Source organism: Engraulis encrasicolus, chromosome 22 (assembly GCF_034702125.1).
Source record: "Engraulis encrasicolus isolate BLACKSEA-1 chromosome 22, IST_EnEncr_1.0, whole genome shotgun sequence".
NCBI classification, from domain to species: Eukaryota; Metazoa; Chordata; class Actinopteri; order Clupeiformes; family Engraulidae; genus Engraulis; species Engraulis encrasicolus.
The window spans coordinates 24,812,445-24,824,944 of record NC_085878.1 but is presented as its reverse complement, the minus strand read 5'-3'; the positions used below and the strand labels follow the sequence as shown (position 1 = coordinate 24,824,944).

At 47.1% G+C, this 12,500-nt stretch overlaps 1 protein-coding gene across 3 annotated transcripts in view; it reads left to right on the top strand.

The window, feature by feature from the left end:
- The window catches only part of adamts17 (ADAM metallopeptidase with thrombospondin type 1 motif, 17), a 171,222-nt gene that overhangs the window by 14,886 nt on the left and 143,836 nt on the right, over positions 1–12,500 (top strand). For all 3 annotated transcript variants that reach the window (XM_063187709.1, XM_063187708.1, XM_063187706.1), the window contains exon 4: positions 9,660–9,832. In XM_063187709.1, coding sequence (XP_063043779.1) covers positions 9,660–9,832 — 173 coding nt within the window. The remainder of the gene's footprint in view (positions 1–9,659; positions 9,833–12,500) is intronic.

Here is a 12,500-nt window from a genome sequence, read left to right as displayed (position 1 = left end):
GCCCACGGCAAAATCTTCTAATTGCCCCCCCCCCCCTCCTCGCAATACAAACAATGTAATGAGGATCCAATTCCACTGCCCCTTCCCCTCTGGGCCTGGGACAGCGGATCCGTTTGCCCCCCTCCCCGTCTGCCAGTGGACCTGCCCCTGATAGCAGTGAGCCCTATAGTACTGTAGTGGAGTAGGCTACAGTGCAGTACAGTGGAAAGGTGGCCGTCTCTGAGATGGATCAGAGCGCGACAGCAAAGGAGACGGGTGTGAAATTTGTTCAGCAGATCCAAACGGCCGAAGCAGCCGACCTGCATTGGGGCCAGGAGAGCAGGCAGGAGAGGACAGCCAGGAGAGCAGGCAGGAGAGGACAGCCAGGAGAGCAGGCAGGAGAGGACAGGCAGGAGAGCAGGCAGGAGAGGACAGCCAGGAGAGCAGGCAGGAGAGTTTACTATGGTCAGCCGTGGTGTAAATGTTGAAGGTCTTGAGCAAGCCAAGTAACTCCACCATCCGCATACAGGAGAGACAGAGAGGAGAGGATAACAGACAGGAGAGGAGAGGAAGAATAGCAGATAGAGGGTGAGGATAGCAGTCAGGGAAGAGAGGAGATGATAACAGACAGGAGAGGAGAGGCAGAATAGCAGAGAGAAGGTGAAGAGAGAGGGTAAGGATAGCAGTCAGGTTAGCAGTCAGGGAAGACGGGATAGCAGACAGAAGAGGAGAGGCAGAATAGCAGAGGCAGGATAGAAGAGAGAGGGTGAGGATAGCAGCCATGCAGCAGAGGCAGGATAGGAGAGGCGGAATAGCAGAGAGAGGTAGAAGAGAGAGGGTGAAGATAGCAGTTCAGCAGCAGAGGCAGGATAGTAGGAGAGGAGAGGCAGGATAGCAGAGAGAGGGTGAAGAGAAATGGTGAGCAGAGGCAGGATAGCAGGGCCTCCTCTAAGCCCTGAGGGGGACAGCTGGAGAGGGCGGAGATGGCGGGAGAGGGTCCTGTGTTTATTTGGAAGGGCCTTGCAACACCGCTGTAGTGTGTGTGTGTGTGTGCGCTGACATTTTTCCCAGGCAATGACAGATCCAGAGAGCACAGTGTGCACTTATAATGTGAAGAATGAACACTTGTTAAGACAAGCTGTGGAGTTACTTATTGGTATTATTTATTTCTTTTCGTTCCCCCAAAGTGCTGATTAGAATGGGTCCAGTCTGCGGTCTTCCTGCGAGTGCCGGGGAATCGGAAAAATGTTGGAAGTCGGCAAAGTTATACAGGAATGACTTCCAGTTCCCAGGCGCTCATTTGTTTCACATTTTGGAGCTGTGCTGCCGCGCAGGCTTTCTGACATTTTTGCGATGCCTTGGAATTTGGGAACTTGGCAAAATAAAACCTCAGCCCGAGTTAAGGGAAAGGTGGGGCAGAGGCTCCGTATGGATTTTTAATATTTCCCCCTGCAAGAACAAAAGTATCATTTTTTAGGGGAACGCGACTCGTTCCAAGGCACACCTGCCACTGACACTGCCACCCAAGCTCTAAGGGGGTGCCACTGGGTGCAGTGTTAGGGCGTTTTCACCTCCGCAGAATTTGGAGTCGAATCAAATGGTCCATTTGGACTAAAACTTGGACTTTTCTTTTCGTTGGCATGGGTGCATCAATTCAACTCAGGTTGGCACTAAGTGAAGTTCGGCAATACCTACGGAAACAAGTGGCCTCATATTGCTTAATTTCAAACCCAATGAACTATTCGAACTGCATTATGAGTAACACAGATAAACATTAATGAGAAAACATCAATCAAACTAGTTTTGGTTTGTTTGCCAATACGAGAATGGACCATATCGCTGTATTCATGCGGCATGTTAACTATTTCACTGTCTGCTGAGGACTTAAGGTGCCCTTAGGGAGAAATAAGGGTTGGATTGCTTGTCCAGGGGCCATCTTTGTTAGCCTGATTATCATCGACTTTCAAATCTCTTCGAGACTTGGTCTGACCAAGAGCATAACAATAAACATTTCCCAAACAGCATTTCCCAAATGGCCTCCCTTGATTTGCTAATGATTGTTTGCTTCCCAACAAAGTGGGAGGAGTTCCCATATCTGCGGGAACTCAGGAAGTGCTTGCATTGCTCTTGACCTGACTGGTAGCAACGCTGAAGCTGTTGCGTCACTAGGAGGGCACGGCCTGGCTATATCTTTGTGTGCAGGAGCCGTCCCTGTGGCATGTGTCGATGGAGTCCAGTCCACTGGTCCACTAAGCAACAATGAATCAAAGCGAGCCTAAAAGAGTCCCTATCCCTAGGTAGGATGGCATGTTGGCCAAATGAGACTGACTTTGGAGTTTGGAAGCATTATATCATTGGAAGCTTAGTGTATCAGGATACCTGTAGCTTTCTGTTTCATGAAAACTTTTAGAACTCACCTCCATTTGTAGAACGTGTATTGTACGCTTCCATCGCTTTTGTGTTTAAGTGCATTCTGGGTAAAAAGTGACATTATGTTATTGTTATTACTGCTGTCAATGGGTTGAAAGAGTGAGGCTACTGCTCTATGATCGGGTTTGGATTAGAACAGCACATAGCTGAGTTTTTACACATTTTTACAACAGTGGCAGCTGATGAGTGACAGCCTTTTGTAAGATTTTTTAAAAATCACATTTATGTAGCCGACATCAAGCCCAGTCTTAAAAGGGCCATCATGCCTGACTAGATAGGCACCCTTTGAAGGCTGCTTCAGAAAGCCTCCACACTCACAACTTCTGTCTTCTCCACTCTGCTGCTCCAGGCAGTCTGTCTGCTCATACACACAGATCGCAGCTGCTGATAACTACCTGTGATGCAAAGGGAGAAAAAAAGAAGAAATTCTTTGTTGTCTTTTTTTTTTTTAAATCGGTGCGGAGTGACACGCTTAGAAGCAACCAGCACCCTAGCTACCATGTCTCCCGCTAGTCGGGCTACACTATCTTCTTTCATGCCTCTCTCTCTCCTAGCTCTGTCTGTGTATTGCGTCTTTGAATTGCACTGCCATTAGATGACACTGTAGATTATAGATAGCCTCCTTAACAACCCCTTAGCCCTTTAACAAGGCCAGTCAAACGAGCATTATCTTCCCTGGCTGCCGTCATTTCCAGGGAGTGTCTTCCGGTGCGGGTCGGAGGAGTACCTGATGCTTTGAAAAAAGGTCTGGTCTGGTCTGGTTTGTGTGTGTGTGTGTGTGTGTGTGTGTGTGTGTGTGTGTGTGTGTGTGTGTGTGTGTGTGTGTGTGTGTCTGTGTCTGTGTCTGTGTCTGTGTGTTTGTGTGCATGTGTGCATGCGTGCATGCATGTGTTTGTTTGGTGTGTGTGTGTGTGTGTGTGTGTGTGTGTCTATATTTGTGTGTGTGTGTCTGCTTGCATGGATGTGTGTGTGTGTGTTGTGCTGGGGGAAGGGAGGGAGGGAGGGAGGCTGGTGGTTCCAGGGGCCCCTTGGGCGTCTGGCACTCACATGTAAAGGAAGTGAGCTGTTTGCCTGATCAGTGGCTGTCCTCTGCCTTGGCTTGGAGTCCGGGGCTTAGATCCTATTGTTGGCTCTATCTGCTTTGAGCTACACTATATCTTTAGGTCTGGCTGGCATTGCCCATGAATGGCCCTTTTTGTTTCTCTGTCTTTGTGTGTGTGTACTATGTTAAATACTAGAGGTCAGTGGAAGCCGGAGCATCTGAAGCCATTATACTATCCCTTTACTGCATCAAACGGTGTGTTATTTAGGGGGGGACGGTACAGTAGGCTTTGGGTAAAAGCGCACCATTCAGATGTAATGGGGCTGCCTACCTACTACTTTAAAGCCTATGTAATGTAATACAGACCCTTTTCTAAAGCATTATATTACAGTTTAAGAAGTGGAATCAACTTGCCTCAACGTTTATTGAGCTTATATGAAAAATAAAATGAAAATAATATATGAATTTATAAATGTAGCCATATTTCTATGATTTTAGTCATCATTGTACACTGTCCAAGTAAGTTTTTTTGCTTTCAGCCAGTGTTGCTTCTCCCCGTATGGAAGGGCGTAAACAAAGTCTCTCCATGGCTTCCATGTGTTGGTGGCAGTGCCTTCCCACAGTCCCTCACACACAGGGCCCCTAATGAGAAACAATTACCTCCGAGTGGGAATGGTTAGGGCCAATCACAAAAACACCGCGCAGCATCCTGTGACAGTCATTGTGTGCTGTGAGACTTGCTGAGATATTAAGTGACCACGTGCCAGGATGTCGGTGCATAGGGAAAGCCCCCGCACAGCGATGGATGCCCAGTGTCCTCTTCTGTCTGGGACATACACCTCACTGAGTAACGAGTTGAGTCCTCACTCAGGTGTTAGTCACCTATCTGCAGGATGAAGGGTTGGGAGACTTGTGCTTCTGCATACTATATAGAAGGTCACTCCGAGAGTGCAGACATTAACCAAGACAATCTCACAATAGTGAACAATCTATGAACCAATATCATCAAATCCATCCATAACTTTTTTAAAGATTTTTTTGTGGTCTTTTTTTTTCGACTTCATTTGATAGGACAGTGTGGGAGGTGGACAGGAAGCGAATTGGGAGAGAGACGGGGAGGGGTCGGCATAGGACCCGGGCCGGTCAGAACCCAGATCAGCCGGATGGCAGGCGAGTGCCCTACTGGTTGGCCACAGCAGGGCCGCGTAACTTTTTTTAATTGGGTGTTAACAGAGGAACAAATCAAGCAAGAAAACGAACTAAAACACGAAAGTGAAAACACAATAATGTATTCACACCGTGACATGTGATGCCCTTTGTCATTTGGAGAAGGGTTGGGGGGAAACTGATGAAGCACCATGGACGAGGAGAAAATGTTTTCAATCTCCGAGAAGAAGTTCAGTTACTTTCACTACCTCTAAAGGGCCGTACACACACGTCGCTGCTAGTTACTCGCTCAGCGGATGAAGTCAATAGAATGTCTACGTGTTCCAGCGAGTCTCGCTGGCGAGTAGGCGAGGAGAGTACAATCGATGCGATGTGGGCGGGTTCCGAGATAAACTTATTTTATCTTCGAGCGACGCGAGTTAAGCGAGTAACCAATTGGAATGCAGAATACAGATTATTGACAGGTGACGTTGCCCCTGTGGTGTTCTGACCACCCAACTTCTGCACGCCAACACACTTTGGTTAAAAGTGTTGAGGAAAATGCATACAGTGTACACCATCAAAGGCTCATATGCATGGTTGTGCACAGCACACGATCAACGTTAAACAGCGTAGGCCTACATTTTGTTTCGTACGGACGTTATAGAGTTCTTCAGTAACGCGGAAGCATGTAGTAGATTGTAGTCTTTCATGTTAGCATTTAAGGACTTCCTGGTTCGTATCGGCTTCCGGCCTCCATAGGGAATGAATAGGGGCTAGTTTCAAATAAGCTCCGAGTGCAAGCACGCGCTTAGCGAACCCCTGCAAACTGTCGAGGGTGTTAAAAATAGGCTGTAGGTATGACATGGTTGATCATTTTGTGTCAAACTTCGACATAAATACGATGTTGCGTCCATATGCTAAACCCGGAAACTTTTGGCGACTACAGAAGCGGCGCCTGTATCTAACGTCATGTACGTGCGGAAGGTTGTACCCTTGGCAACCAAAGGAAAGTATGTAGTTCGGAAGTTTTAATGATCAGAAAGGGGTTAGCAATATTGAATTATAATCGTCATGATTTAACATGTGAATACACCAACATGATGATACGATCCGTTCCACTAATGAGAAAGGGATGCGGGGACACGCTAATGTTCGTTGTTGGCGTGCAACTTATATTTTTGCCAAACCTGAATCTCTATGGCGTTTTGCAATGTAAAAAATCGCCATGGAACCGGTAGTCCAAACGCCGCATACAAGTTGACGTCAACGCTGAAGAGCTCTATTGGTGCGGACAGCGGGAACCATGACAACCAGTAAACAAAATCACCCAGAGCGAGTGGCAAGTAGGCGAGTGAGCAAGTAGCGAGTAAATAGCAGCGACGTGTGTGTACGGCCCTTAAACCTTTTGTATTCCATGACCTGGACGAATGAATAAGAGTCTTCTTCACAAACATAAAAGCAAAACCCCTTTGTGCGTACCTCAGGTGAGTGGACTCAGTAGAGAAGAGTAGAGTAGAGTAGAGTAGAGCAGGCCATCACCTACAGAGAGAACTGTGCGGGAGAGGGGACTGGACCAGGGGGATTATGACTTGATCTCCTAATTCGAATGGACAGCACACGCTAATGAGAGCCCCACTTAGTCCTGTCTCCAGGTTAATCCAGGTTCAGGGCACTCGCTGCTTTTCAATTAGCCTCACAGAGAAATCAAAGAGTCAGACTCAGCGCAAAACGATGGGCGCCGGGTTCATTGCAGCAAAGAGATTTTATTGTTTTTTATTGAGAAGGGAAACTCTCCTTTGAAGAGAAAGTTAAACTCTTCACTGATCACTGACAGTGTATAAAATGTGTGTTTTAGTATTGACAGTAAATAAAAAAACAGTAACAACAAAGGGCCTATACTACAAAGCTGGTTCAGGATAAATTAAGGTTAAGTTAAGAGGTAAATCATGTAATAGAAGAGCCTGGAGTCCTCATTTTCTTAAGAAAAGCTCTTCTATTAGATGTTTTACCTCTTAACCCAGGGGTGTCAAACTCAAATTGACTGAGGGCCAAAATCAAAATCTGGAACGAAGTCGCGGGCCAAACTCAAATATTATTTTTAAAAAATGGACTAAAATTGGCAATGGATGCACCTCATACTCATTAGTTGAATTCCACATACACTCTTTCCCATCATATTTGTCAGTTCAAATGTGTCTGCACATACTGTCGTGACAGCAAATTTCATGTTCAAGTTGTGTTACTCTATACATTAATGGTGTATGTGTGACAACTTTGAAATGATCTCGCGGGCCGAATAAAATGGCTCCGCGGGCCAAATTTGGCCCCCGGGCCTGAGTTTGACATCCTTGTCTTAACCTAACCTTAACTTATCCTGAACCAGCTTTGTAGTATATGTCCAAAAAGTGCAGCGGCTTCTGCGGCTTCTGCCAAAGCTCCTTGTGTATATATCCTCATGATTGGACATCTCATCCCATCTGCTATCCGTCACATGCTGCCGTCTGGGCCGTTCATTCTTCCCTGATGTCCACAGCCGGCGTTGAGAGATGGAAGACATGGTGTGGTGTGGCGTGTAGACTGTTCACTTGGATCAGCGTGAAATTGTCTCCACACCCTTTGTTCTCTTCTCCCCGGCCCATTGTGCTCGCTCCCTCCGCACTCCCATGACCGCTGTTCTCAGCTGCACTGGATTGCATGCTGTCTGCTCGGCTTCCTCATCAGACGTCGGAGCTTCCCAGCTTTTGCACGCCTCGCCCACGCACGCACACACGCACGCATACGGACATGCACGCACACAGACAAGCACGCACACATGTACGTATACACACTCACACACGCACACAGACATGCACACAGACGTTCAGACATGCACGCACACACACAGACATGTACGCACACATGCACACACACTCACACGCACACACACACGCACGCATGCACACACATGCGCGCGGCGCACACGCACACACACCCACACACACACACTTTCTTTCTCTCTCTCTGGTTCTCTGTTTCTCATCCTTTCTCCATCCATCTTTCGCTCTCACTCTCACTCTCACTCTCATTCTCATTCTCCCTTTCTCATTCTCTCTCTCTCTCTCTCTCTATCTATCTCCATATCTATCTATCTCTATCTATCCATCTCCCCCCCCCTCTCTCTCTCTCTGTCTGGTGCTCCAGTGGAGGGACTCCTAATGTTCTTCATGGTGCGGTGACTCCTGGCCTTAGTGGACACACTGCTGCTGGCCCTAAATGAGCTGTCAGTGCACAATCAGGCCTAACTGCAATGGCTGAATGATTCCTTGCAGGAGGCACAGTCTTAATAAAGTCTCTGAAAACCACTACCGCCACCACCACCGCCGCCATCCTTCCCTGAACATAATACGCGTACTGATGAAGAAATATGCGACGGGTGAGGAAACACAGATGTATTACCACTCTTGATATTCTGTCCAAGTTCAGAACATGATGAAGGAGATCAGTTGCTTTTCAAATAATTATGGTGCTGGCTGGTGGGTTTTTGGCGTGCTTGGGTATGAGAAAGAGAAAGAGTACAGAGGAGCAACAAAGGTTGTCCAAATGAGAACAAAGGCTTCGCTTGATTAAAACCAATTATTTATTCAACACAATTAATTATCTTTGAAAATGTTCAGAAATGTTCTGGTGTGGACAACGAGGTCTGGTAACCCACTGTGAACTGTCTTGTAAGTGCCATAGCCTGGTTCAAAGACCACGCAACCAAAGCCTGAAACAGCTGGAAGACGGTGGTGCACAAGGTTCATTTCAAATGGCTTTAATATTGTGGTGCTATTTTATTTTATTTTATTTCATATGTTAATATAGATTTGGACAGCTTCAGCCGATTTTACCAACAATATTGTTCGGAGTGCAACCACGGATATTAGTGCTGGATAAATCAAAATGCGTGTGAAAAATGCTTGAAAAAAAGAAAAGAAAACCTCTGAGAAGCTCTGTGTGTGTGTGTGTGTGTGCGTGCGTGCGTGCGTGCGTGCGTGCGTGTGTGTGCACGCGTGCGCGCCAGTGTTTGTGTGTGAGAATGTGTATACAATGGGAGCCGGGGTGGGGGTTGAGGCGGGTGGCTGCTGCAGCGCACTGCCGTGGCATCTGGAGGACAACTGTTGTTTGTTAGGAGAATGGTGAGAAGTGAGTGGAGTCAAAATTCCTGTCTTGTTTACCAGACAGACATGCCGGGCCACGGCCTCTCAGCCGATCCCACAGCTCAGAGCCCACAGCCCAGAGAGCAGAGCCCAGAGACCAGAGACCAGAGAGCAGAGCAGACCCTGGCCAAGCAATGCATGCCTTGGCTGTCGAGGATTTCACTGTAAATGCTTCAGAGTTCAGAGTTAGGAAATGCTCGCCAGTCTCCCACTCCATCTTCTTCCATCTTCTTCCTCCATCTTCATCATCTTCATCATCTGTTTTCCTCTTAAATACTTCAGAGTTCAGAGTAAGGAGATGCTTGTCAGTCCCCCACTCCATCTTCCATCTTCCTCCTCCTCCTTCTTCTCCTCTGTCTTCTTCTTGTTTTCTTCTTCCTCCTCCTCCTCCTCATCATCTTCCTCCTCTTCCTCCTCCTCTTCTTCTTCTTCCTCTTTTTCCTCTTCTCCTCCATCTTCGTCTTCGTCTTCTTTTTCTTCTTCTTCTTCTTCTTCTTCTTCTTCTTCTTCTTCTTCTTCTTCTTCTTCTTCTTCTTCTCCTCCTCCTCCTCCTCCATCTTCGTCTTCTTCTTCTTCTTAGCTATGGTTGTAGTGTATTAGTGTATGAAGCCAGATGCAACGACTCCACAAAACAACTGTCAGACAGCATCTGTCTGTGAGTCTACTTTGCTGATCTCTGTGGCCCGTGGTACTGACCTGAGTGTGTGTTTGTTTGTGTGCGTGTGTGTGTGTGTGTGTGTGTGTGTGTGTGTGTGTGTGTGTGTGTGTGTGTGTGTGTGTGTGTGTGTGTGTGTGTGTGTGTGTGTGCGTCTGCGCGCGCGCGTGTGTGTATGTTTATGTGTGTGTGTGTGTGTGTGCCTATGTGTGTGTGTGTCCTGTAGGCAAGAGGAGGGACCGTAAGCAGCGCGTGGCAGATGAGGGGCGGGGCCGTCGGAACGCCATCCGCCTCAGCCAGAGCTACACGGTGGAGACGGTGGTGGTGGCCGACTCGGACATGGTGGGGTACCACGGAGCAGAGGCCGCACAGAGATTCATCCTCACCGTCATGAACATGGTAAGCACACACGCACGCACGCACACAGACACACGTGTGCACAGGCACACAACGCTCCCGAAGTCTCATACAATATCGGTAGCGCTGAGCTATCGGTCTCGACCCTGAGCTCAGTGGTATTGTGCTGTGCCTCCCATGCCCAAACTGGACCATTGACTGGTAGGTGGCGTCTCCGAGCCACGAGTGGCGAAATAGTGCAGGATCACCTCAGTTACACACTCAGACTCAGACATGGTGTAGTACCATGGGCCAGAGAACTCACAGAGGTGCATCCACATCATAGCTGTTTAAGGTAGAAGTGGGAGCGCTGTTACGGATGTCATTGCGACACTATTGGTATGATATTGCATAGTTGCAGTTATGTAACATCACACTACTACTGTTTTGATTACATTTACTTTATTTCTACTTCTACTTTATACAACTCTGATCCATACTGTCTTAAACGTGGTTACGCACACACACACACGTACACAGCCATTCATCACTGGTTTTACTCATGTTCCTGAAATGGACGGGGGGTCACTGCAGATTATACTTTTTATATTTTGTAATGTAGCCCCATAATGCTCTCTGTTCCACCAGTGGAACCCTGGAATAGTCATTGAAAAGTTAACTATCACCAATATGACATAACACAGGCCTTTAGTAATGCACTACAACTTGGTCATTGCCTTTCTGCTAACAGGAAATGTATAATGCTTTGTCTTAACGAGTTAAAATAGTATGCTGTTATCCTCAAATCTCAGGCATCCTTCGAAGTTAGTCTTCTGGTTTAGGAAGTGAGGATGAACATTTGCTCAGTTGCTTTGGCCTTCCCAAAGGCCAATCTCTATGTGGCTTTAGACAACCTTCAACCGGGTGGCCGACATAATGCAAACGTTTTAGAGTCCTCAGGGCATGAAACAAATGTTTGTGTTGTTTGCGATACACGGACACCGCATCCAGTCAGAGCATCGCCACACTGGGCCAAGACCACCAGCGCTGGAAATGCGTAAAAGATGAGCGAAGAAATAAGACAAAATGGGCCAAATAAATTAAATCAAAACATGACAGTCCTTCGCTACGCTTCTCCAAGACCAACAGTGAAATCCCACTTAACACAGAGCAGGATAGCATCCATGACATCACATCAGCGTGACTTACATCCCTCTGGCTCACAAACACACATGCACGCACGCACGCACGCACACACACACACACACACACACACACACACACACACACACACACACACCCCACACACACACACACACACACACACACACAACACAACACAACACAACACAACACAACACAACACAACACAACACAACACAACACCACAGTGGTGAGTGATTACGCATTACTGGTCCTATGAGCAATGGGAACCGTTTTGCATGTGGTGGGGCAGAGAACTTAACTAGCTGTGGCACTGGAGGGTTTAATACGCCTTACGTCACCCGAATATGGGGCCTGTAGATCAATAAAGCTGTCTTCACTTATCAAGCACACTAAGTGGGAGTGCTGAGGTGTGTGATACTGAGTTTGTGTGTACTGTAGTGTGTGTGTGTGTGTGTGTGTGTGTGTGTGTGTGTGTGTGTGTGTGTGTGTGTGTGTGTGTGTGTGTGTGTGTGTGTGTGTGTGTGTGTGTGTGTGTGTGTGTGTGTGTGTGGACATGTTGGTGCATGTGTGTGAATATTTCTGTATGTGTCATACTATATAAGCCTGTTTTTGTGTGCATCGGTGTGTGTGTGTGTGTGTGTGTGTGTGTGTGTGTGTGTGTGTTTATGTGTTTATGTGTTTGTGTGTTTGTGTGCGCGTGTGTTCATTTCCTGTTTCTGACCCCACTATGCGTAGCAGATAAGAGACAGCTGATAGACCCTACTTTTGTAAACAAAGTTAAAGTTTCCCCCTCAAGCTGTTTGTCCTCCACAGAGGCTAACAGGCTATTGTGTGTTTGTACGAATATATAAGTGGCCCAGTTCAGTTATCTCTTTCTCAAGCATATACAGTATACGCACAGAGGAGACCGTATGACTTCCTCATTTCCCTTGGGCATTTTGTCCATGCTTGTTGCGTAACCCCCTCCTTTGTGGATATAGGTCCCCAAGGGCAGGGCTGGATTAGTGGACAATCCAGTCAGGTCGAGGCCCTGGTTCAGGTTCAAGCTCAGGTTGCTTTATTGGTATCTGTGGGTAAACTGGTTTTGGAGTTGAAGAGAGAGAGATGTGCCCTTACATCCGTGGTCTCCAATTGTTTTCCCCCAAGGGCCAAATTACAGTATGTAACGCAAATAAGGCTGAGGGGCAAACAGCTTGGACGAATAGCCACAGATAGCACACATGTATGTTTTGATTTGTACCAAACTCATGGCGGGCCAAACGATTGCCATGCCTGGGCCGGGTCTGCCCCGCTGACCGCCATTTGGAGACCACTACCCTACATGAAAGCTGCGAACACATAATTCATGCACATGAATAAATAGTACAGATGGTATGGGCCTATAATGCACACACATGAAACATATGAAGATGGTTTGGGAATCTACATAGCAGTAAGCCAACACTGACTTGTGCAGTTCTTTGTGTGTACACTATAGCCACAGTACAGTAATCAAAATGCTTCATGCAGTTATTGTACTAATTTGGCATTATTGGCATTAGCAATTAGCAGTCACATCACCTTC